This window comes from Pelophylax lessonae (genome assembly GCF_965119305.1).
Source record: "Pelophylax lessonae genome assembly, chromosome: 7".
NCBI lineage: Eukaryota > Metazoa > Chordata > Amphibia > Anura > Ranidae > Pelophylax > Pelophylax lessonae.
Window position 1 is genome coordinate 69,978,968 of NC_138774.1, and position 26,517 is coordinate 70,005,484.

At 44.1% G+C, this 26,517-nt stretch overlaps 1 protein-coding gene across 1 annotated transcript in view; it reads right to left on the minus strand.

Moving 5' to 3' along the window:
* Nucleotides 1-26,517, minus strand: part of LOC309559463 (cytochrome P450 2C8-like) — a 139,231-nt gene that overhangs the window by 45,283 nt on the left and 67,431 nt on the right. Inside the window, exon 5 of the mRNA XM_082262735.1 lies at nt 17,181-17,357. Within this exon, the coding sequence (XP_082118861.1) occupies nt 17,181-17,357 (177 nt within the window). The remainder of the gene's footprint in view (nt 1-17,180; nt 17,358-26,517) is intronic.

Below are 26,517 nucleotides of genomic sequence, written 5' to 3' on the forward strand. Positions count from 1 at the left end.
GCACAACCTGCATGATCAGGCATCTAAGTGCAAAGCACGAGCTGCAGTGGAGTACACACCTTCAAAACCAAGAAACGTCTCTGGCTCATCCTGCTTCCTCTTCTGCTGCAGTCTCGGCCGCTCCAGCAACATCTGTAGTGATACCGGCACCTGCCACCCCGCAAACAGACGATCTGTCAGCAACACCACCACCTGGGTCACCAACAACCATCTCCACAATGTCCCGTGGAAGCGTTCAGCTTTCCATCTCCCAAACACTTGAGAGGAAGAGGAAGTACCCCCCTACCCACCCGCGATCCCTGGCCCTGAATGCCAGCATTTCAAAATTCTTGGCCTTTGAAATGCTGTCATTCTGTCTGGTGGAGACGCACAGTTTTAAAAACCTTATGTCGGTGGCTGTCCCACAGTACGTCGTGCCCAGCCGCCACTACTTTTCCAGGCAAGCCATCCCTTCCCTGCACAACCAAGTGGGGGAAAAAATCAGGTGTGCACTGCGCAACGCCATCTGTGCCAAGGTCCACCTAACTACCGATACGTGGACCAGTAAGCACAGTCAGGGGCGTTATATCTCCCTAACGGCACACTGGGTAAATGCAGTGGCGGATGGGCCTGAGGCGGATAGCAATTTGGCGCATGTCCTTCCACCACCGAGGATTGCAGGGCGCTTCAGTTTGCCTCCTGTTCCTAACTCCTCCTACTCCGCTTCCTCATCCTCTACCGCCTCCTCATCCGGACAGCGTAACACCTTCACCACCAACTTCAGCACGGCCAGGGGTAAACGACAGCAGGCAGTTTTACAACTTGCCTGTTTGGGGGACAAACCACACACCGCGCAGGAGTTGTGGAGGAGCATGGAACAGCAGACAAATGAGTGGTTGCTGCCAGCGAGCCTCAAGCCCGGCCTGGTGGTGTGCGATAACGGGCGAAATCTCATAGCAGCTCTGGGCCTAGCCGGTTTGACGCACATCCCTTGCCTGGCGCATGTGCTGAATTTGGTGGTGCAGAGGTTCCTTAAAAACTACCCCGATATGTCAGAGCTGCTGCAGAAAGTGCGGGCCGTCTGTGCGCACTTTCGGCGTTCTCACCCTGCTGCTGCTCGCCTGTCAGCGCTGCAGCGTAACTTCGGCCTTCCCGATCACCGCCTCATATGTGACGTGCCCACAAGGTGGAACTCCACCTTGCACATGCTGCAAAGACTGTGCGAGCAGCAGCAGGCCATAGTGGAGTTTCAGCTGCAGCACGCACGCGTGAGTCGCTCTGCGGAACAGCACCACTTCACCACCAATAACTGGGCCTCCATGCGAGACCTGTGTGCCTTGTTGCGCTGTTTTGAGTACTCCACCAACATGGCCAGTGGCGATGACGCCGTTCTCAGCTTAACTATCCCACTTCTATGCCTCCTTGAAGAAACAATTCGGGCGATGATGGAAGAGGATGTGGCACAGGATGAGGAGGAGAAGGAGTAGGATGAAGAGGTAACATTTCCAAGGCTTTCAGGGCAGTCATTCGCAAGGGGCTCCGAGGGTGGGTTCCTGCACACACAAACGCCAGGGACACAATTGTACAGCAGGGGCACAGTTCTGGAGGATGAGGAGGAGGAGGAGGAGGTGCTGGAGGAGGAGATGGAACCATGTTCACAGCAGGGTGGCACCCAGGCCAGCTCATGGCCATCACTGGTGCGTGGCTGGGGGGATACAGAGGACACGGACGATACACCTCCCACAGAGGACAGCCTTTCGTTGCCTCTGCACACATGAGCGATTTACATGCTGCAGTGTCTCCACAACGACCGCCGAGTTGCCCACATTCTAACTTGTGCTGATTACTGGGTGGCCACGCTGCTGGATCCCCGTTACAAGGACAACGTACCGTCCTTAATTCACTCACTGGAGCGTGATCGCAAGATGTGCGAGTACAAGCGCACGCTGGTAGACGCGATGCTGCTGGCATTCCCATCTGACAGCGGGGCCACAGTGGAAGCACAAGGCAGAGGAGGAGGAGGTCGCCAACGCAACCAGGGCACCGCCAGCACCTCAGAAGGCAGGGTTAGCATGGCCGAAATGTGGAAAAGCTTTGTCAGCACGCCACAACAAACAGGAGCACCAGCAGCTCAGATGGAACGTCTTAGCAGGAGGCAGAATTTTACCAACATGGTGGAGCAGTATGTGTGCACACGCCTACATGTAGTGAATGACGGGTCTGCCCCCTTCAACTTCTGGGTCTCCAAATTGGGCACATGGCCTGAGCTTGCCCTTTACGCCTTGGAGGTGCTGGCGTGCCCTGCAGCCAGTGTATTATCTGAACGGGTATTTAGCACGGCTGGGGGCGTTATAACAGACAAGCGCAGCCGCCTGTCCAGAGACAATGTGTACAAGCTCACGTTCATTAAAATGAACCAGGCATGGATCCCACTGGACTTTTCCGTACCTTGTGCAGAATAGCAATGGATACCGACCTTACCCACCCATTGTTCCATTTTTGCTCTTTCTCACTCTTTTGGGGTGTACCCTCATTTAAAATTTGTGAAAAGAAGCAGTGTTGGCTACCTCGTCCTCCTCAGGGCCAGATTAACGTAGGGGCTATTGGAGCTGCAGCTCCAGGCCCCTACCTTTTATATAGGCCCCGGTTGGCCATATTCACTGTTACCGCTCTTCTGTCACTTGTAAACACAGAAGTCTGGCTTCTATGCTCGCTTCCCCAGGCAGCACCCTCAGAACCTCCCCACACAGCGCGAAGGCCGGACAAGGAGGGACAGTTGCCGATGCATGGATGTGTTTATGGGCTTCAGAGACAGCATCCCATGTTGAATTAGGCATGCATGGCTGCACCCTTCCTCCTCTGGGTGCATGCCAAGGCACGGCCCTTAAGGCCCTTCAAAATCCTCAGCACCAAGCCCATGATGCTCTTAATCCGGCCCTGGTCCTCCACCGCCGCTTCCACCTACACCGCCCATAGATGTGCGCAGCCTATTGCATTAGGGTGTGCACCCCAAAGTTTAAATACACATGCATGTGTTTGCCTACATTTACATGGCCCCGATACATTACTCTCCCTGCTGTCAAAGAGAAATAGAGCAGAGCAGGTCCGAGGGAGATCTTTCCCATCTCCTCACTGGCAAACAGAGTGATAATGCTATGTGCCCTAGGTGATTAGGGTGTGCCCAGGCACACCCGGCACACCCTGTGCGCACGCCTATGACACCACCACATCCACCACCACCTCAGCCTCCCTCCTACTCCATATGGGCCTCGTCCTTCAGAGATGAAGAACATTGTTTTATTTTTCTGTTTTTTTTGTTGTTTTAAGTTATTTCCCTATCCACATTTGTTTGCAGAGCACTTGCCATGCTCTTAATTACGTTTTGCTGCCATTTGCAGCACTCTAGCCCTTTCCTTTGGTGTTTTAGAGCCATTTTAGTGCCTGAAAGTTCGGGTCCCTATTGACTTCAATGGGGTTCGGTGTCCGGGAAAAGTTCGGCAAAAGTCCGGGACACGGACCCGGACTTTTTTTTAAAGTTCGGCCGAACCCGTCGAACACAGACATCCAGGTGTCCGCACAACTCTAATCATGATGCATCACAATTACTGCCCATGGTTTTCATCAAAAAATTCAAGCAGTCAAAAAAACTCAACTCTTTAAAAAAAAATAAGATGACACTGCCTGCATGTAGCAAAGTCTGAACACAGCAGACAACAATGAAAAGAGGAGCTCCAGGCTCCCCCCAATATGTTACAGGAGACGGTCAGAGACTGCAGACATACCACAGGAGATGGTCAGAGACTGCAGACATGATACAAAAGAGAGTCAGAGACTGCAGACATGATACAAGAGATGGACAGATACTGCAGACATGATAAAAGAGCTGGTCAGACTGCAGACATGATACGGGAGATGGTCAGAGACTGCAGACATGATAAAAGAGCTGGTCAGAGACTGCAGACATGGTACAAGAGATGGTCAGAGCCTGCAGACATGATACAGGAGATGGTCAGAGACTGCAGACATGATACAAGAGCTGGTTAGAGACTGCAGACATGATACAAGAGAGGGTCAGAGACTGCGCACATGATACAAGAGATGGTCAGAGACTGCAGACATAATACAGGAGATGGTCAGAGACTGCACATATGATACAGGAAATGGTCAGAGACTGCGGACATGATACAGAAGATGGTCAGAGACTGTAGATATAATACAAGAGGTGTTCAGAGACTGCAGACATGATAAAAGAGAGGGTCAGAAATGAGACATGATACAGGGGATGGACAGAGACTGCAGACATGATACAGGAGATGGTCAGAGACTGCAGACATGATACAGGAGATGGTCAGAGACTGCAGACATGTCACAAGAGATAGTCAGGAGGTAAGTATTATACATTTTTTTCTTTTAGAGAAAAACGAATACCCTTTAGTATCACTTGAACAAATCATTGAACAGTCTTTTGGCAGCAACTTGGATAAACAACAGGTAAACATCACTGCAAAAAAAAAAGCATTCCAATCAGCAATCAGAAAGAAGTATTCTGCTTGCAGATTGGTGGATGTTTCCAGAGGTGAAAGATTATAGGGAAATCTCAGGAAGGAACTAGACAGAAAAAAGGAGTGCAGCCCCCAATGTAGTAATAGGCACTCAGTGCACACAGACTGGATAGATGCAGCAGGTGGGGGATGTGCCACTTCTATACACTCACCCCTCACTTACATTAAGGATGACAGGCTCGTCTCTGGTCATGTAAACCATTGAAGCGCTCCTACCGTCCCCCTTCCCTGGTGATGTGGCCAGTAACATACATTTTTTGGTACAGGGGGTGTTTTAGAAAGGGTGACAGGAATGTACCAGCAAAAAAAAAAAAAAAATTGTAGGGGTTTCTTGATTCTTCTCTCACATTGTTTCTTTTCCCCACAGAAACCTTTCAAACAAATATCCAACGTAGGGACCTTTCCCATTTACTAGCTAGAAGCAACATGTCAGTTTATACCAAGTTCCTCCTTACATTTGTATGTGGCTTACAGGGTTTAATACTATGCATATTAATGGTTTGGAATATAGGCAGCTATTATACACATAGTTTCAGAAATGTATACACACACACCTATTTATATCTCTTAAGATTTGACTTCTAGTCTAATCTTGTATGCAATGTATCTGTACAGTTTTTGTTTAGATTCTTTTTTGACTATTTTGTATTATTATCATTGTTATTATTATTATTACCATTATTCTTATTATTTTTTATTTTTTATTTTTATTGTGATCATCCGCTCTCAATATACTGTATGATTTTTAGAGTTTTTTTAGAGACTTCTATTGAATTATACAATATACACTTTTGATATGATCTTTTGGCATTTCCTGCATTTTTGCCCTTATACCTTACCCTCAAACACTATTACAAAAAGTATTGGAGCGCCTACCTTTACATGCACATCAACTTTAATGGCATACCATTCTTAGTCCGTAGGGTTCAATATTGAGCTGGCCCATTCTTTGCAGCTATAACAGCTTCAACTCTTCTGGGAAGGCTGTCCACAAGGTATAGAAGAATAAGAATGTTTGACTATTCTTCCACAAGCGCATTTGTGAGGTCAGGCACTGATGTGGACAACAAGGCCTGGCTCGCAGTCTGCATTCCAATTCAACCCAAAGGTGTTCTGTCAGGTTGAGGTCAATACTCTGTGCAGACCAGTTAAGTTCCTCCACTCCAAACTCCCTCGTCCATGTCTTTATGGTGCTTTGTGCACTGGTCCAAATCATTTGGTGGAGGGGGGATTAAGGTGTGTGATTGTTTTTCAGGGGCTGAGCTTGGCCCCTTCCAGTGAGGGGAACTCTTAAGGTGTCAGCATACCAAGACATTTTGGACAATTGCATGCTCCCAACTTTGTGGGAACAGTTTGGGGTTGGCCCTTCCTGTTCTAACATGACTGCACACCAGTGAAAAAAGCAAGGCCCATAAATACATGGATGAGTGAGTTTGGAGTGGAGGAACATTACTGGCCTGCACAGAGTCCTGACCTCAACCCAATAGAACACCTTTGGGATGAATTAGAGCGGAGACTGCGAGCCAGACCTTCTCTCCAACAACAGTGCTTCTAAAATGTGCTTCTAAAAGAATGGTTAAACATTCCCAAAAATTCACTCCTAAACCTTGTGGACAGCCTTCCCAGAAGAGTATTGAATAGAATGAATCCTACGGACTAAGACTGGGATATCAATAATTGTGTGGGTAAAGGCAAGCCTCCCAGTAGGTTTGGTAATATAGCGTATATCTGTTCTTTGTATATTTTCTCATGCTTGTTTAATAATCCTAAAAAGGGGAATCCTATCTCCTGAAAGGCATTGGCTTGATGTACCTGTGGTTACTTTTAACACCTTTTGATCTATTACCAAACTCGTATTGATTTGGACACCGGGCGCTCCTTCATTTTTACTTTTCCAAGTCTACATGGAAACAATCATAAGGCCGTACAAAAAGGCAAAAGCCCACACCTTAAGAGGGTTCACCACCACTCTCCACCGTTGGGAACAATTTACTGTAGGATTTCCCCCTGTCCACCTGCATTATCACCCATCCATGACTAGTGACTGATCTAGTCAGTTCAGCATGGTCTCCAGCACAAACTGAGTGTTCTAGAATGACAACACTCACTTACTGTACTGTATCTGTTGGAGAGCAGTGTTGTCACCTTTAGACAGGAAGTGTGATAGGAGTTCTAACTAAATACTATAAACCTCCCCATTCTAGTCTCCGGAACAGAGGGGAAAGATGTTCTGTTGTTAACAGAAGAGAACTTGGAAGGTGGATAGCGTTGTTTGAGATTTCAGTTCAGTGCATAGGAAATTACAAGGATACTGGATTTCTGGCTTTGTAAACACACTTCTTTAGGACTTGCAAAAAATGTTTCGTAAAAGAGAAAACTAATGTGGCTCCCACATCTATGCACCTGCAATATATTATATATCATATTTTTGTTCTTAGGTGTATGCTTTAATTCATGGTCTAGGACTATGATTTCCTTCTCTCCTGCGTAAGAATGTGATTGGGTCTTCAACATCATAACATATAGTACAGGACCAATGGTGGATGCTGGTCCTGCATTGTACACAATGACACCTTTGAGACGGAAAGCACCGCACCCAGAGAAGAAAAGTGGCTTTAGGGGACTGGTCGTCAATACCGGAACACCTGGTGCTTTGGCTGCCTTGGGACCATGGATTAACCACGTAAGCCCCGGAAGATTTTACCCCCTTCCTGACCAGGGCCTATTTTGCGATTCGGCACTGCGTGACTTTAACGGACAATTGCGCGGTCGTGCGACGCTGTACCCAAATGATATTGACATCATTTTTTTTCCACAAACAGAGCTTTCTTTTGGTGGTATTTGATCACCTGCGCGATTTTTTGATAATGCGCTATAAACAAAAAAATAGCGACAATTTTGCAAAAATGTTTTTTTTCACATTTTTTTATATGAAATTCCCCCCCCCCCCCCCCCCCCAAAAAAAAATGTAAAAATCTAAATTTTTTAACATTTTTGGCCAATCTGTTTTCTGCTACATATGTTTGGTAAAAAAAAAATCGCAATAAGGGTATTTTGATTGGTTTGCGCAAAAGTTATTGTGTTTACTAAGGGAAAGATTTATGTAATTTTTGGTGTTTTTTTTTTTTTAACGAGTAATGTCGGCGATCTTCAATTTTTTTTGTGGGACTGCGACATTGCGGCGGACAGATCGGATCATTGACTGACATTTTTGACACTTTTGGGGGTACCAGTGACATTACTACAGGAATCAGTGCTATACATATGCACTGTTACTGTAAAAATGACACTAGCAGGGAAGGGGTTAACTTTATTGGAGAGGCAGGGGTTAAATGTGTCCTTAGGGGCGTGCTTCTTACTGTAAAGGGGCGTGGCTTTTCATGTAACCACAGAGACATAGGATCCTAAATAGCAGGATCGTATGATCTCTGCAGTTACACCAGGGAGAAGGACAGGCGGCTTTGTTTACATTAGCCGCCTGCCTTTCTCCCTCTGTAACGGACGATCGCGAGTGACCGGCGGACATCTGAGCTGCCGGTCACTCGCGCTGGAATGTCAGAGAACGAGCGGGGACGGGAGCGCGCCCCCGGCGGCGCGCTCGCCCCCTATTGGCTCGCGGGCGAGTGACGTATATATACGTAACTTTGCACAGTAGGGGCTGACCGCCGCCGTATATAATCGTGCGGCGGTTGGCAAGAGGTTAAGGTAAGTATTTCTGTCTACTAGATCCCAACTGTACAAAACAAGAAAAAATTCTGCATATGCTGGGGGAAGGGCATACCCACATTTAATATTTTTGGCCAGCCTGGAGCCAGGCTTTAAAACCATTTTGGTATTGGTGTACTGTAGGCATCTACTGCCCTCTACTGTCTGAATTTGTAAATGCCTGGAAATATACTGTATATGTATGCACTTCCTGCCTCTGAGTTGTTGGCTTTGAAACCCTTGAAGGAAGAAGTGGAGAGAGACAGAAAATCTCAGCCACATGTCTTTCTCATGCTCCAAGCCAGAAGAGATGGTTTTACACTACTAAGGAGGGAGTAACACACAGAGTAGTTCCAGTGCTATCCCTAAATTCCTGCTGGTGAGAAGTTCCATTCCAGGCTGGTCAGACAACATTTGAAAGATCCCCGTGACCTCTGATTTTTGTCTTCACGTCTCCAACACAAAGACAGATGCCACATCATTCTCGGGGGCCCCTCTAATTGGACCTTGCTGTAGCATTCATCTGGAGGTATCTCTACTAATAACCATATCAACAAAAAAAAAAGTACATGCACACAATTTCACCAGGACTTCTATTGGGCTGTTTGCTGATATTACCTGTTTATACATTGGATGTATGTACTGTTAATCTTTTCCTATAAAAAGTTTGTATTATTTCTATATTGGTGTACATGTATATGCTTCTGAATAATAAAGCTATATGCTGGTTACAGTAGTTCCTCTACTCCCAGGAAGGGAACCCTCTCAGTTCACAGAGGCCCCGTTCTAAATGGAGACACTGCCAACTTTATTATCAAACCCACTCTTCCACTTAGCGAACGTTCTGTTTTTCTTGGTTTGTGAAATGTTGGTTTGTGGCGCTACCTGTTTAAGAGGGAATGTGTACCATTGTGTGAAAAAGTAGATATTAAAAATCATACGAAGGTTGCCCATGCAGTGGTGTTTTTCATAAGGTGCTGTTGTGCATAGATAAATAAATGCCAACTTCAAATCACAAATACAGGTGCTGTTGTGCATAGATAAATAAATAAATGCCAACTTCAATTTACAAATACAAATATAAGATACCACATATAAATAAATATGTGCAACGTGCTAATGAAAGTGCTAGTGCTATACGTGCTATAAGTGGTGCCAAAAATACAAATACTCCCAAAAAGAAAAACTCCAGAAATGCTATCATTCACTGTCCACCAGGGGGACTGTTTTGTGGTGGTTTACCAATCCCTGGTATATATTTGCATATGGCCAGTGAGTGCAAACTAGAGCTAAAAAAGTGACAATGCAATTTATTGTAGTCCTTAAAGTGCTTCAATCAGTCCCCTCAGTATCCTTAGTGCTGTATCCACGAAATTCCATGCAGGTGTAACACCGTATCTGTGTATTCTGTGCTTTCACCCGTGATTCCTACTAGGAGTTACACTCACCGGATTGCCCACCCATTTCCACAGGAGTAAAGGTCGTTTGTAGGGTACCGTCCTGTCCGAATCCAGGTGTCCCCCTCACTGTTGTCCGGTGTCTAGTTGGATCTGGTGATGCTCAAGAACAAGGAATAGGATGCCCCATAGCATAGTATTTCAAATTTATAAAAAAAAAAAAAAAAACGCAATAACTTACAGTTCTGGCAATCTGTGTTCAGCGGTCACCGTTACCGTGGCACTTCCGTGTTCCACAGCCAAGAACCACACAAACCAGGAGTGACGTATTAACGCTAATTTCTGCCCTACGCGTTTCGTCGCCATGACGTCATCAGGAGCAGCCCCCTGGTGGACAGTGAATAATAGCACTTCTGCAGTTTTTCTTTTTGGGAGTATTTGTATTTTCGGCAACAATTCTAGCATGTATAGTACTAGCACTTTCATTAGCACGTTGCACATATTTATTTATATGTGGTATCTTATACTTGTATTTATGATTTGAAGTTGGCATTTATTTATTTATCTATGGACAACAGCACCTGTATTTGTGATTTGAAGTTGGTATTTATTTATTTATGTATGCAGAACAGCACCTTATGAAAAACACCACTACATGGGCAACATTCATATGATTTTTAATATCTACTTTTTCACCTAATGGTACCCATTCCCTCTTAAACAGGTAGCGCCACAAACCAACATTTCACATTAAAACCCTGATCTTATGCCCCAATCCATAGGGGTAAGTTGGTGGCAGCTTACACCTTTAATATTTAGTAGTTTTCCCATAGCGCTGGTCCTACGAGTTTTTCTCTTATGTTCTGTTCTTCTTTTTACATACAGATTTAGTGCAATATCATGTATGGGCTATTTCTCAAACCCCCCCCCCCCCCCCCCCTTAAAAAAAAATGGGCTACAGTACATTTTCAGCTAGGATTTTTTAAAACTAACAAAAAGTTAAAGTTTCCGCACAACTATAGCACTTTATTTTATGATGAGATATCTTAGGCTCCTGCATGGACAATGTAAACAATGACTGCAGCTTTTTGTGAGTGTAGTCACTTTGCAAAGGGAATGTTAGTGAATAAGTGCAGCCATATTTACTTTACATACCCAATCATGTGCAAGAGATTTTAAAAATGTTTTTTTTCTAACACATGAATAGGTATTCAAATTGAGTAACATTTATTTGGTAGCAAGAAGAATACAGTTTGCAATGTGAGCTACAACTTACATAAGACAACACAAACATATTAGCTTTATTATTTTGATTAGGAAATGTGATCCACCTAATGTAATTAATGCTGTCAATAGTAGGATTTTATAAAACTCATTTCTATACATACTTTGTACACTCTCAAGAAAACAATAATGATATCACATCATTCCAATGAAGGGAATCAGTTACCTTCCCAAATATTTGCAGAGCTAATATTATATAATATTATGTATATAAATATATACAGTGTGTATATATAATGGAAAGTTGTTACCAATACTTACCGTAATTTTCCTTTCCTGGCTCTGCGTCATGCCATCATACTACGGGTCAACTCTGCCCCTCTGACCCCCATAGGACATCCCTGAAATAGCATAAAAGGCAGGCAGTACCTGGTGGAGGTGTTCTGTATGAGCTCGTGACGGTCCAGGGAGGGTTTGTGCTGGCATGACGCAGAGCCAGGAAAGGAAAATTACGGTAAGTATTGGTAACAATTTTCCATTTTCCTGCGTCATGCCATCATACTTCGGGACTTAACTAGTCAAAACTTAGGGTGGGAAGAATAAATTACAAACACCAGGTACTGCTGCAAGAAACAAATTTTAATATCTTGATAAAGCAGAAGACAATACTGAAGCTCCCATCTGAGCATACTGGGATGACATCACATCAAGCTTATAGTGTTTTATGCAGGTAGTAGGAGATCTCCAACCTGCTGCCTTATAGACCACGTCTGCCGATACTTTGGACCAAGCTGCCCAGGAGGATGACACCGCTCTTGTGGAATGTGTTCGGATCTCCTGAGGAAGGGGGAGGCCTTCCAGGGAGTAAGCTGTTTGGATTGCTTTAACTATCCCTGTCGAGAGGACTCTTGGAGGGGCCAGCATAACCATCCTGGGACCCTTTGGGAATACAAAAAAATAGCATCTCTTTTCTGGAACGAGACCGTTCTGGGAACCTATGTCTGTGGGAGAGATTTCATATCCAGATCATACCATCTAGGCTCCTCCAAGGCTGATTGAGAAGGTGAAAAGGCCAGGAGAAACAATTCCCAATTAAAATGAAATTCCGACGAGACTTTAGGAAGGGACTTTGGAGAAGGTCTTAACACTACCCTGTCCTGAAGGAAGGTGCAGAACGGCTCTTTGTAGGAGAAGGCAGCAGTGTCTGAGACTCTTCTGGCTGAGACCAAAACTGTCAAGAAAACCATCTTTAATGTCAGGTACCATAAAGGACTGTCCGAATCTGGGGAAAAAAAAGTGGCTTTTTAGCAACCCCATTAATACTAACGGTAAATCCCACTTTGGAAAGAAAAGGACGAATAGGCGGGTATTTCTTGATTGCCGCACGGAGGAATCCAACTACTAGAGACACTTTGATCATGAGGTATTGGTAAGGGCCGAAAGTGCTGAAATTTGTACTTTAAGTATGTTGAAGCTTAGTCCTGAGTCGAGGCCGTACTGCAGAAAACCCGATATATTCACCACTGAGGAGAAACGGAAAGAAAATCCCTGTTGGACTGAGAAAGCCTCGAACCCCTGCCACACTCTATAATAAGTGGCCTTAGTAGATTTTTTCCTGGAAGACAGAATGTTGGACATTACTGAGCCAGAGAGATTCAGGTTCTGGAGCTTGCTCTTTTCAAACTCCATGCAGTCAAGGCCAGATGGGCCGATTTGGGGTGAGTGTGGCCGTTGCAGATGAGAAGGTCCCTGACCTGAGGGAGCCTTATTGGAGGAAACGCCGCCAGACGGCCAAGAAGGGGAAACCATGGCCTCCTCGGCCAGAATGGAGCTATCACAATAGCGGATACTCCCTCCTCCATGATCTTCACCAATGATTTGAGAATCAGAGTAAATTGGTGGAAATAGGTAGACCTGCTTGAAGCCCCACTTCTGATAGAGAGCACCCTGGGCCAGAGCTTGCGTGCAAAATAAGTGGGGAAAAAAATGTGACAGTTGAAATGTGTTGCCATTAAGTCTATCTCGGGAACTCCCCATTGTGTGAAAATTTGACAAATATTTTGGATTTAGCATCCATCCTGTGTAGTTGGCGAAGTTCCTGCTCAACTGGTCTGCTAGGGTATTCTGAGAGCCCGTTAGACACGATGCTGAACAGTCCAGCAAGTGGGCTTCAGCCAAGGAAAAGACCTCCGCAATTACCTGGAGAAGTTGCAGACTTCTTGTCCCCCCTTGTTTCACAATGTACGATACTGCCGTCGTATTGTCCATGAGAAGTCTGACTCTCCTGCCTTGGATTACGGGCCAAAACGTCTTCAGCACCTCCCTGGTCGCTGTTTGTTCTAGGAGATTCGAGGAACATGGCAAACTCTGGTCCCACACTCCCTGCAATTTCAGTTGTAGGCAATGCGCCCCCCAACTCTGGAGACTGGCATCCGAAGTAATTGTGATCCAGTCTGCAGGGCAGACGGGCCCGCCCAGGGAGAGGTTGCTCCTCTTGGTCCACCACAGAAGGTTGTTGGAAACTAAGCGAGGAACCTGGAACCTCTGGCTGAGAGAACTGCGGCGCCACTGGCTTAGAAGGCAGAACTGAAACCTTCTCCTGTGTCACTGTGCCCAAGGCACTGCTGGGATACAGGCCGTCAGGAGACCTAAAAAAAACTCATCCCCAGACGAACCGTGATTTCCTTTGAGGACCTAATCCCCTCAGTCTCCACACAGACTCGATAAATCTCCTCTCTTCACAGGAAAATATTGTATTGGACTGTACTGAAACCCCTGCCCAGGTAGGTTAGGCATTGGTACGGAACAAGTTGGCTCGTCTGCACATTCAGCTTCCACCCAAATTCTGATAGGGTCTGCAAGACTTGATCCCGGTGATCTATGAGAAAATCCCTGGAGTGAGCCAACACCAGGATATAGTCCAGATAATGCTCAGGATCCCAGGCCCCAGAAAGATGGGCATGACCTTAACTAGCACTGAACAGCGATCTAGGAGTAAGTAGACTGAATTCAATTCTACTAAAACTTGACAAGATGAAAGCTCTCAAGAGTCCTGCAGGCTAAGGCGTTAACTAGCAGCAGTGCTCCTACGTCGCTCTAAGCAGGATATCACTGAGGAAACTAATGCCCTAAGGATAGATAGTACCTCCAGAAGGGTTCTGGGGTGGGTGCCGTGACCAAAAACATACCTGGACCCAGAAGGATGGACATGACCTTCACTTGCAATGAACAGCGATCCAGGACTTAAGTAGACTGAATTTGAATCTACTAAAAATTGACAAGATACTCCAAGATCTAGAGGGTCCTGCATGCTAAAACATTACTTACCTGCAGCACCCCTACTTCGCTATCAGCAAGATATCACTTGAGGAAATAAATGCCATAAAGATTGATAGTACCCTCAAGAGGATTCTGGGGAGAATGTCAACCAAAAAAACAATCCATGACCTAGGCCAAGTCAGCGTCTGCTAGAAAACCTGAGAAGTGCTGGCGAACCCAGACTATAGGAATATGTAGACTAGCGTTTGCTAAGTCCAGAAAAGGGCACCAGCCTCCTTTCCTTAGCACCAGAATAATGGTTTTCCAGGATTCTGTCATAAAGACAGGACCCTTCATAATACCTGCACGTGCTTAGTACTAAGATAAATCCAAAGGCCATCTAATATTTGCAACCCAAGAGAGGGAATGAATATTCATGCTCCACCTCTGCATCCATCTTGAAAGAATGCCCTGAGCCACAAATCACTCCTTAAAACTGTTGACAGATTGGTGGAGCATGGGAGCTATGGTAAGGAAGCAGGAAACTGCTGCAGGGATGAGAACATTAGCGATCATTGATCCTCAAACATTTAAAAAGGTCTTCCAGGGTATGGGAGGTAATGCAAACATTGTACACTGCTTTCTTTTTAAAACCTGCACCTGACCATAGCTCTAGAGCAGTGATGGCGAACCTCGGCACCCCAGAACCACACCTCCCACAATGCCCAACTACACTTCAGAGTGCATGAGCATCATGGGAAATGCAGCCCCAAAACATCCAGGGAACCAAAGCTTCCGAAACCACAAACCCCCTGTTGCCTCTGCTTTGAGGAGGCATGCCTATGGCTGTTAGACTTTGCAAAGCCTCAGAATGCAGAACATGTAAGGGCCCCCATGGACGTAGAGTGGTGAACTGTCCCCCACAGCACTTGGGCAGCTTCACCCAGAAACCTAGAAAAGCTAAGTGCACAATTATCAGTATTACTGCCCTCTTCTGGTTATATGCGCTGCTGTACAGAACCCAGTGTTCCCAGGTGGTCCCCCATTCATCCACTAACCAGGTCTAAACCTGCTTAGCTTCTGAGATCAATCACATACATGGTGGTGTGGTGTGGCCATTGGCTATCTCCACTAAGGCAACTCTGATGCTGTAGTCCTGGGCCATCCCCAAGAGCCAGGCAAACAAGCCTTTACCTGAACTGAGAAAACTTTACACAAGCTTCCCAACCAGAGCCCTGGAGCCCTTTCTCCTCCACTCATGGAGAACCTTATCTGCTCTAAGCAATAAGGACTAATAGGATAGCCACAGGCTGCACACAAAGTGCCAGCTTATGCTGCTGTCTGTCGCCTACAAACAGAAGTAACCTTGTTGTTGTCTCTGCAGCAGGTAGCAACAGTATTGTAAAGCAGCGCAAGCTATACGCCAACACTTGGGAATGGTAACTACATCCAGTGTTCACAGTAACTTTGAGGCTATAAATAGTGGACAGGAGAGCCTCTGACTACCCCATTAAGGCATAGACACATTCTCCTTCCTGGCAACGTATCCTCCCAACACCTCATTGTGCTAAGCACAATGAGAGGAAGATCTTTGGACTACCTCCTTAAGGTATTGCTGACATATCCTCCAAATTAGTGATAAGATGATGTGAAGCATTCGCCAAGTGACGGCATTCACAGCCGTGTCAATATTTCAGTATGTGATCTCCTGGGGAATAAAAATCAAGGTTGCAGGGTGCTTAGTTCACATTCACCGTGGCTCCACACTCGATCAGGTCCATTCGGACTGACCAACTGACGAAAATTGATTCTGTCCTGCCCACATACATTGCTCTCTTTTTTTTTTTTTTTTTTTAAATGCAAAGAAAAAAAAAACGCATTCCTTCCCATAAAAATCTTCAGTGCTTTGAGGATGGCGGCAGCTTTAGACAAAAATACCCCAAGCTTCAACACAGGCAAAGTAGACCAGGATGTGCATGTACTCACAGTGAGGGCAGCAGAGACCCAGTTACACACAGTGTATTGGCCACAGAGGAAAAAGAAGCCAGCCGCACCTGCAGACTGCCTCCACTGATTAACCAACAGCTCCATAGTGATCAGAGAAAGCCTGGGCTGGCCCCCTCCCCCCACACTGGAGCATGCAAAACCACCATCTCCAGCGAACTACAAGAGCCAGCAAGCCTGTTTAAGGGGAGAAAAATACAGCAAAAAAATCACCAGCCAGTTTCATCATTCATACTGTAACAAAAGCAAGGAAATAACCTCCACTGGAATACGGCATCTGTGGCAGTTTTAACTGTCAAGTAATGGTATCAGTATGAAATGCAGCAATTTATACTGCAATGTAACTTACCCCCGGCACCAAGGGGAACCCACCATTGAGGGAGATTTACAGCCCATAAGAGGGGGTCTTCTTACCCAGGAGAGGCTGAACCTGGGAAGGCCACAAGGAAGGATAACATTTTTTTTCAAGGTGTCCGGAGCGAGGACGAAAAAAAGAACACCTCCACCAGGTACTGCCTGCCTTTTATGCTATTTCAGGGATGTCCTATGGGGGTCAGAGGGGCGGAGTTGACCCGTAGTATGAGGGCATGACGCAGAGCCAGGAAATATATATATATATATATATATATATATAGTGTAAATATATATATATATATATATATATATATATATATGCAATATATATATATATATATATATATATATATATATATATATACACACACACACACCCACTGATCAGCCATAACATTATGATCACCCACCTAAAATTCAAAAGGTCCCCATTTTGCCACCAAAACACCCACTGCCCAAGACAAAGCGTCACACTGCCTCTGTTGTTGTGGTCCAGTTCTGATCCTCATGTGCACATTGTAGGCGCTTTTGGCTGTGAACATAGGTCAGCATGGGCATCCTGACTAGTCATAATGTTATGGCTTCTATGGCTAATTAATAGGGCTATTCATAGGATATTCTTGTTCTTCTTCAAAGTATCAACAAAGTAGAGACAACCATTTCAGCAACATTCCAATACCAGTTTTACTGAACTCACCTCTTCCATCTTTATGAGAAAACAGTCTATGTAGTCTTGTGGACAGTTCTCATCCAGAACTTCTCGGTGGGACTGCACCATCTCCCTTATAAATGCCCTCACCTTTTCAAAATTGGCAAAAATGTTCTGATGGGGTCCAGGAACCTTGCTCAGCAAATTTGGAAACATGGTAAGAACCTAAAACAGAAAATATATATATATATTTTAGATTATTAGATTAGTTCTCAAATTCTGTGCAGGTTTGTGTCTCAGTTGCCAGTTACAAAACTTTGTTGAATATACTATAGCCAAACCAACAGCCTCTAAGACTCTTTGGGTACATTTTCTTTTTGGAGGCTCAAGGATACCCTTAAGGAGCCAGAAGAATTGTATCGCTGTGTTGTGTGCTAAGCTGCAGCTTTTATTACACAGAAACATATGCTTTTATCTTTAGACATGTGAGTGTAAGAGCCGGTTCACATACAGGCGACCCGACTTCCCGGGGCGACCTGTGAAGTCGCAGTGCACAGCTCGCACCGCGACCTCGGAGCGGCATGCACGGACTTCATATCACTGAAGTCAATGCATGTCGCTCCAGGTCGCCCCAAAGTAGTACAGGACCCTTTTTCTAAGTCGGAACGACTTGTGTCGCTCCTATTAGAACGGGTCCTGTGCTACTCTATGGCAGGCTACTTGTCAGGCGACCAGGTCGCCTGACAAGTCGCCCAAGTGTGAACAGGGTTTTATACATTATGTTTATAAATAAATTTCAATCAGTACATACTACACTATGAGTCTTTATGTCTTATATGCTTCACTTTACTGAGAGTGGAGTTGAGTAGCTGTGAGTGCTTGAGTCTGCTCCTATCAGTGTGGATTTATTTGTGGTTTACCCCTCAAAAGCGTTTTTTGGCTTTTCATTGATTTGAAAGCCAACAACTTCGCTTCCACTGGACATTTGGGAAGCCCTTACCTGCTTATCTCTTTTTCTTGGAGTCACTTCGTAGTCATACGTCACTGACGTATCATCTGCTTTTTGCACATTTACGGTCTTTCTCTTAGTTTTTTTTCACATATTTGTTATTTATATATATGGGTTGCTCTATGGACTATTTTGTATCACTATTTGTAATCACACACTTATATATTTTTTTTTTTTGCAAAAAGATTTTTTATTTGAGTATATGACATAACAAAGAGAAAAGCAATGAACATTTCTCAACAACAAAAACAAAAGAAGCATCAGTACAAATATAAAGTACGGGTAGAATAATGTCCCAGAACAACAAAGATACAGGTAACATTGGACATAAGAGTTCGAATTAGCAGTTGTAGTTCAATGCATATATGAGATTATGCTAATATGAGATTATGCTAAAGCCCAAAAATCCCAATTATCGTTAAAGGTTTTTAGCTGCATGCTATTAGTTGCAATAACTTTTTCATATTGATAATTGTTTTTTAATAACAGAACAACCTCGCTGAGGTTCGGGGCTTCCAAGCTCCTCCATTTGCGTAAAACAACAGTCCCAGCTGCCAGGAGAACATGAGTGACCCATGACCTGTACTGAGTAGGAATGTCATGTATTCCCAGGTGCAGCAAAGCTAGGGCCGGTGATGGTGATAGTATGCAGCCAGTGTAGGTGGATATATAAGAGAAAACATTGTTCCAATAGCTGGTTAATGATGGGCAAGACCACAATACATGAACTAAGGTCCCCACCTGAGAGCAATTTCGCCAGCACAGTTGGGAATAAGAAGATGAAAACCCTGCTAGTCGGTAAGGTGTATAATACCATCTATTCGTTATTTTTAAAGTCATATCCCAATGATTCGCACAATGGGTAAATCGGTATATCGATAAAATCAAGGGGGGAATCCTGCGCTTAATGATAATTAGTATAACGTAGTAAATGACATGAATAAATAGCAGCTAGAACACTGGATTCATAGCAATCCCAATCATAATGTATATCAAGTAGTGCAGCGCTATAAACATCAAAATTAATTGTGCTAAAGGAAAATTAAACGAATGCAATATGGTAATATAATATGCATCAAATCATAAGTCCATACAGCATATGGAGATAAAAAGTCCACTTAAAGAATGAAGATCCCAAGGTGTGGAAAGCAGAGTGGAAAACAGGCACCCGTGCGGATAGACAAGGTGGCAGCTTACCGCAACACGTGGGCCTCCAAATTAATGGAAGGGCCACTTAAAGCATGAGATATTAACTCTTGTGGGCTGGACTCTCTCCTCTGCATGAACAGACCAGGCTTGCAATTCATCTATCATCCGCTTATTCACAGATTCAAGTATGACTCCAATAAATGTGGCAATATGTGGAGGACAAAAATAAACATAGTGTACTCCCGTATGATAAGAGATACGACTTTATTCAAGGTTCTACTTACAGTGTAGTTGACACATACAGGCGACTGAATAAAAAGCGGCGTCCCGCTGTAACAAGCATAAAAGCCGGCGTCCTGGGGGCGTGACAAACGCGATGTCCAGAACCTCCCAACCGGTTTTGTCAGAATGACGTCGTCAGGGGCGTGGTTACCGGACATCGCGGTCACGCCTAACTTATACCCCATATGAAGGTCATATCCGATACCTTGTCCTATCTCGGACAAGTAAGGGCGGAAGTGACGCACCCGATGTCTGGCCATTGAGGGCGGAAGTGTATAGAGATCCAGCAGCGAACGAATAGGGCATAAAACTCGGAGCAAACAGCCGATCCGTCATCCCCAATATGTTAATCATATAAAAAAAAAGGCTAGAGCCACTTAAAAACAGTGATAAAAAAAATAAGCATACGGCATGTATAATTAAAAAAACGGGACTATAGAGATATATTAGCTACCGATATTAAGGAGCCCCATCTAGTGGCCAAACGGTATATTGTCCCAGAGGAAATATTAAAAGAAAAAAAAGGCCAGAAAACGAATTGCAGCACTTCTCCCCTTAAAATATGACCGCTAAACATGTTCTAACAATAATTTCTAACTGGTCACCAGGGGACCATAAAAACTATAGTAAAATGACACATATTAGATGGATGGAGACCATAATTAGAAAGACCATAGAAATTATAACAAATTACTACATATTAATAAATGGAGACCATAAACAATAAGTCAAAAGATCAAAAAAATACCATAATGGTACACACATGATAATGAATGGGATAAACCATAGCTGTATCTTTCCTGTTTCAGCAACACTAACTGTTGTTGATGAAACAGTTAATGTCCCATTCAACATTGAGGCCATGAGGGACATGGGTTTTCAAAATATAAATCCATCGCGTCTCGGAACGAGAAAGTTCCCTTTTTGCGTTTGCCCCTCGCCAATTCAGAGTGAACTTATCGAAAGCTACAAACGACGTATTGCGAGGGTCTTTGTGCCGACAGTGGTCAAAATGTTTTGACACACTGTGGCCAGGAAACCCTTTGCGAATATTCGCCACGTGTTCTCCCATGCGAATTTGCATATTCCTCAGGGTTCGTTCAATATATTGCTTCCCACATTTACATTGAAGTAGATAAACAACATTTTGTGTTGAGCAGGTGATGAAGGAATTGTTTGGATATTCTCTCCCAGTGATATGGGATCTGATTTTCTCAATCTTCCTACCTTTAAACACATTAAGAGCGCAGATATTGCATCTCTTGCAGGGATAAAACCCTTTTAACTCAGGGAGAAACATGGGCCTCTCTGGTTTTTCTATGACATTATGGGCCACCTGGTGTCGTAGTGATGGGGCACCTCTAAAAATGACATTGGGTCGGTCTGGAAGAACCGGACCCAATACTCTATCATTCTTGATAACAGACCAATGTTTTTGCATAATCTTCTTAACCTCATAATGCTGTGTGCAAAAGGAGGTAACAAAACAATTTTTAAATGGTTGATTATCATTAGTTCTGGTGCGTGGGGCTAGTAGGTCAGATCTGTTCATATCAGCTACCTCCCTGATGGTCTTATCTAGGGAGTCAACGTGATAGCCTTTTTCCAAAAATTTACTTTTGAGTTGTGAGGCCTGTGTGAGAAAAGTATCAAGGTAGGTACAATTCCGCCGTAGCCTCATAAATTGTCCCTTTGGGACAGCCTGCAACCATGATTTATGGTGACAGCTGTCAACCGGAATAAAGCTGTTACGGTCGGTTTGTTTGAAGAAGGTGGAAGTGACCAACTTGTCCTCTTCAACTATTAGATTTAAATCCAGAAAATTAATACTGGTTGTGCTGCTAGTACAGTCAAGTTTGATGCCTCTATTATTCACGTTCAAAGTGGACATGAACCGGTCGAGGGAACATTGGTCACCATCCCATAGGAGGAGGATGTCGTCTATGTACCTGCGCCACAGCACTAGCTGGGGCGGCTGGTCCCTATAGACGACATCCTCCTCCCACCTGGCCATAAATAAATTGGCCAGGCTGGGGGCGAATTTCGCCCCCATAGCCACACCACGGCACTGTAAAAAATAAGTGTTGTTGAACCAAAAAAAATTGTGGGTCATTGCAAAATTTAGGATCTCTAGAATGAACTCGATCTGTACTCTATCCAGACCACTGAGGGTATTCAAATAGTACTGTACTGCCTCATACCCCAATTGGTGCGGTATGATCGTGTACAGGGACATGACGTCCGCTGTAGCCACGATCATACCTTCCTTCCATGTGATGTCTTTAATGATATTAAGAACGTGTGTTGTATCTTTAAGGTAGGAGGGCATCTGCGATACCAATGGTTGGAGGAAGGAATCCACGTATCTTCCGATACGGGAACAAAGGGAGTCTATCCCACTGATAATTGGGCGGCCGGGAGGTTTGATGGGATTTTTATGTACTTTTGGAAGGAAGTACATAAACGGCAAACGTGGAGCCAGGGGAACTAGAAATAATTTCTCCTTCTCCTTCAAGATGCCTTTATCAAAGGCATGGTCTACGAGAACCTGAAGCTCTTTTTTATATTTGACTGTTGGATTCCTTTTAAGGATTTGATAAGTCTCTCTATTACTCAAAATGTTATTCATCTCAAGGACATAGTCATCCTTGTTGAGCACGACAATTCCACCGCCTTTGTCGGCCGGGCGGATGACTATGTCCTTATGTTTACACAATGACTGCAACCCAATTTGTAAAGAGTTGTTGGTCGGTGGCTTTTTTATTTGAATCCTTTCCAGGTCTCCCAGTACCAATTCCTTGAAAACTTGTACAGAAGAGGAGACCTTGACGGAAGGATTAAATAGGGAGGCGTTGGCCAGGGTGGTATGAGTATACCTGCTAATATTGTTAGATGTTGTTCTGGGGTTGGACAATATATATCTTTGTACATTCAACTTTCTGATATATTTTTGGACATCAATAAAGGTGTCAAACTTGTTGAGTGTCCTGGGAGGTGCAAACTTTAACCCGCGATTTAGCACAGATTGTTCCTCTTTCGTGAAAGTGGCTTTAGAAAGGTTGATTATACCCCCATCATTAAGAGTCGCCTTCTTTTTTGCCCTCGCCTTCTGCCCCCCTCTGGTCCCTCTCTTGGTTCGGTATCTCTTTGGATGTTTAGATTGCCCCTGGGAAAATCCCTCTGGGTATTTTGGTTGCCCCTGGGAAAATCCCCCTGATATGTATTCGTGTTATACGGTGGAGGTGGGCGAAAATTACGTGGTGATTCAAATTGTTCATAATCAGAACCAAAACGGTCACCGAAACGATCGCCATTCTCATTCCACCCTCTGGGGTCGTTCCCAGGGTGTCGGGTGATGACCCTATTATCATTAGGGGAATCCCATCTACCACTTTCCAAAGGGGTGAACCGATTGAAAGTGGGCACAGCATTTCCCAGTCTAGGTGTATAAGGGGCATTCTGATGATCATACTGTGGTGGACCACGTCTGTTATTAACAAACGTTTTTTGTTGGTTGGTAAATTGGGGTCTATTACCATTTCTAGTATTATTATAATTTTTAAACCCTCTATTGGATGGAGCATTCAGGGGAAATTTATTAGGGTTTTGACCCCTCCCACCACCAATAGGCCTGTTGTTAGCCCCTCCAGCAGTGTCCTGACTGTTAAGTATGGAGGTGGTTGCTGCAACCGTATCCATGGGTTCACCCTGAGTGTTATTATTCGTATTGGTATTACCAGTTGCCCTAGTAATTTGCCATTTAAACACTGTATCGTTTTTGTAGTCACCCACATCACGATTAAATTTCCGTTTTTTCTTATTCTTTTGGTCAGTAGTTTCCTTTTCCAGATGTTTAACAAGGAGCTCAGACTGTTTTTTATAGTCATCCTTCTCTTTGAATTCCTCCAGCGATTTTTTCAGATCACTGATTTCGCTATCAATTTTGGAAAGTTTACTCCTTTTTCTACTAATAAGGAACTGCAAAAACTGGATCCCGGCCTCATTGAAGTATTTAAACCAACCATCCAGATCTGGTTCATCGCTCTGGGGGTTGACCTCCCACCTGAGACACCTAGGTACCATCTTATCTGCAATATATCGTTCTAGGAATGCACAATCCCAGTTAGTGTGCACTTCGGTAGTCATCAGGTTCTTGAGTCTCGTAAACCGGCTCCCAATGTCGTCGGTAGAGACGGGGGTGCCAGTAAAGACATCCTCCATATCAAGAACCTGCTGAGTTCTAAACTCAAAAATGTCCATATTGATTTAAGAGGTGTTAAACAACAGGACAAGTAATCAGCAGCAGGATAAAAAACTATAATAAACAGATAAAATCAAGGGGGGAATCCTGCGCTTATTGATAATTAGTATAACGTAGTAAATGACATGAATAAATAGCAGCTAGAACACTGGATTCATAGCAATCCCAATCATAATGTATATCAAGTAGTGCAGCGCTATAAACATCAAAATTAATTGTGCTAAAGGAAAATGAAACAAATGCAATATGGTGATATAATATGCATCAAATCATAAGTCCATTCAGCATATGGAGATAAAAAGTCCACTTAAAGAATAAAGATCCCAAGGTGTGGAAAGCAGAGTGGAAAACAGGCACCCGTGCGGATAGACAAGGTGGCAGCTTACCGCAACACGTGGGCCTCCAAATTAATGGAAGGGCCACTTAAAGCATGAGATATTAACTCTTGTGGGCTGGACTCTCTCCTCTGCATGAACAGACTAGGCTTGCAATTCATCTATCATCCGCTTATTCACAGATTCAAGTATGACTCCAATAAATGTGGCAATATGTGGAGGACAAAAATAAACATAGTGTACTCCCGTATGATAAGAGATACGACTTTATTCAAGGTTCTACTTACAGTGTAGTTGACACATACAGGCGACTGTCGTATGTCTTTACTGGCACCCCCGTCTCTACCGACGACATTGGGAGCCGGTTTACGAGACTCAAGAACCTGATGAATACCGAAGTGCACACTAACTGGGATATTGCGTTCCTAGAACGATATATCGCAGATAAGATGGTACCTAGGAGTCTCAGGTGGGAGGTCAACCCCCAGATCGATGAACCAGATCTGGATGGTTGGTTTAAATACTTCAATGAGGCCGGGATCCAGTTTTTGCAGTTCCTTATTAGTAGAAAAAGGAGTAAACTTTCCAAAATTGATAGCGAAATCAGTGATCTGAAAAAATCGCTGGAGGAATTCAAAGAGAAGGATGACTATAAAAAACAGTCTGAGCTCCTTGTTAAACATCTGGAAAAGGAAACTACTGACCAAAAGAATAAGAAAAAACGGAAATTTAATCGTGATGTGGGTGACTACAAAAATGATACAGTGTTTAAATGGCAAATTACTAGGGCAACTGGTAATACCAATACGAATAATAACACTCAGGGTGAACCCATGGATACGGTTGCAGCAACCACCTCCATACTTAACAGTCAGGACACTGCTGGAGGGGCTAACAACAGGCCTATTGGTGGTGGGAGGGGTCAAAACCCTAATAAATTTCCCTTGAATGCTCCATCCAATAGAGGGTTTAAAAATTATAATAATACTAGAAATGGTAATAGACCCTAATTTACCAACCAACAAAAACCATTTGTTAATAACAGACGTGGTCCACCACAGTATGATCATCAGAATGCCCCTTATACACCTAGACTGGGAAATGCTGTGCCCACTTTCAATCGGTTCACCCCTTTGGAAAGTGGTAGATGGGATTCCCCTAATGATAATAGGGTCATCACCCGACACCCTGGGAACGACCCCAGAGGGTGGAATGAGAATGGCGATCGTTTCGGTGACCGTTTTGGTTCTAATTATGAACAATTTGAATCACCACGTAATTTTCGCCCACCTCCACCGTATAACACGAATACATATCAGGGGGAACCAGAGGGGGGCGGAAGGCGAGGGCAAAAAAGAAGGCGACTCTAAATGATGGGGGTATATTCAACCTTTCTAAAGCCACTTTCACGAAAGAGGAACAATCTGTGCTAAACCGCGGGTTAAAGTTTGCACCTCCCAGGACACTCAACAAGTTTGACACCTTTATTGATGTCCAAAAATATATCAGAAAGTTGAATGTACAAAGATATATATTGTCCAACCCCAGAACAACATCTAACAATATTAGCAGGTATACTCATACCACCCTGGCCAACGCCTCCCTATTTAATCCTTCCGTCAAGGTCTCCTCTTCTGTACAAGTTTTCAAGGAATTGGTACTGGGAGACCTGGAAAGGATTAAAATAAAAAAGCCACCGACCAACAACTCTTTACAAATTGGGTTGCAGTCATTGTGTAAACATAAGGACATAGTCATCCGCCCGGCCGACAAAGGCAGTGGAATTGTCGTGCTCGACAAGGATGACTATGTCCTTGAGATGAATAACATTTTGAGTAATAGAGAGACTTATCAAATCCTTAAAAGGAATCCAACAGTCAAATATAAAAAAGAGCTTCAGGTTCTCGTAGACCATGCCTTTGATAAAGGCATCTTGAAGGAGAAGGAGAAATTATTTCTAGTTCCCCTGGCTCCACATTTGCCGGTTATGTACTTCCTTCCAAAAGTACATAAAAATCCCATCAAACCTCCCGGCCGCCCAATTATCAGTGGGATAGACTCCCTTTGTTCCCGTATCGGAAGATACGTGGATTCCTTCCTCCAACCATTGGTATCGCAGATGCCCTCCTACCTTAAAGATACAACACACGTTCTTAATATCATTAAAGACATCACATGGAAGGAAGGTATGATCGTGGCTACAGCGGACGTCATGTCCCTGTACACGATCATACCGCACCAATTGGGGTATGAGGCAGTACAGTACTATTTGAATACCCTCAGTGGTCTGGATAGAGTACAGATCGAGTTCATTCTAGAGATCCTAAATTTTGCAATGACCCACAATTT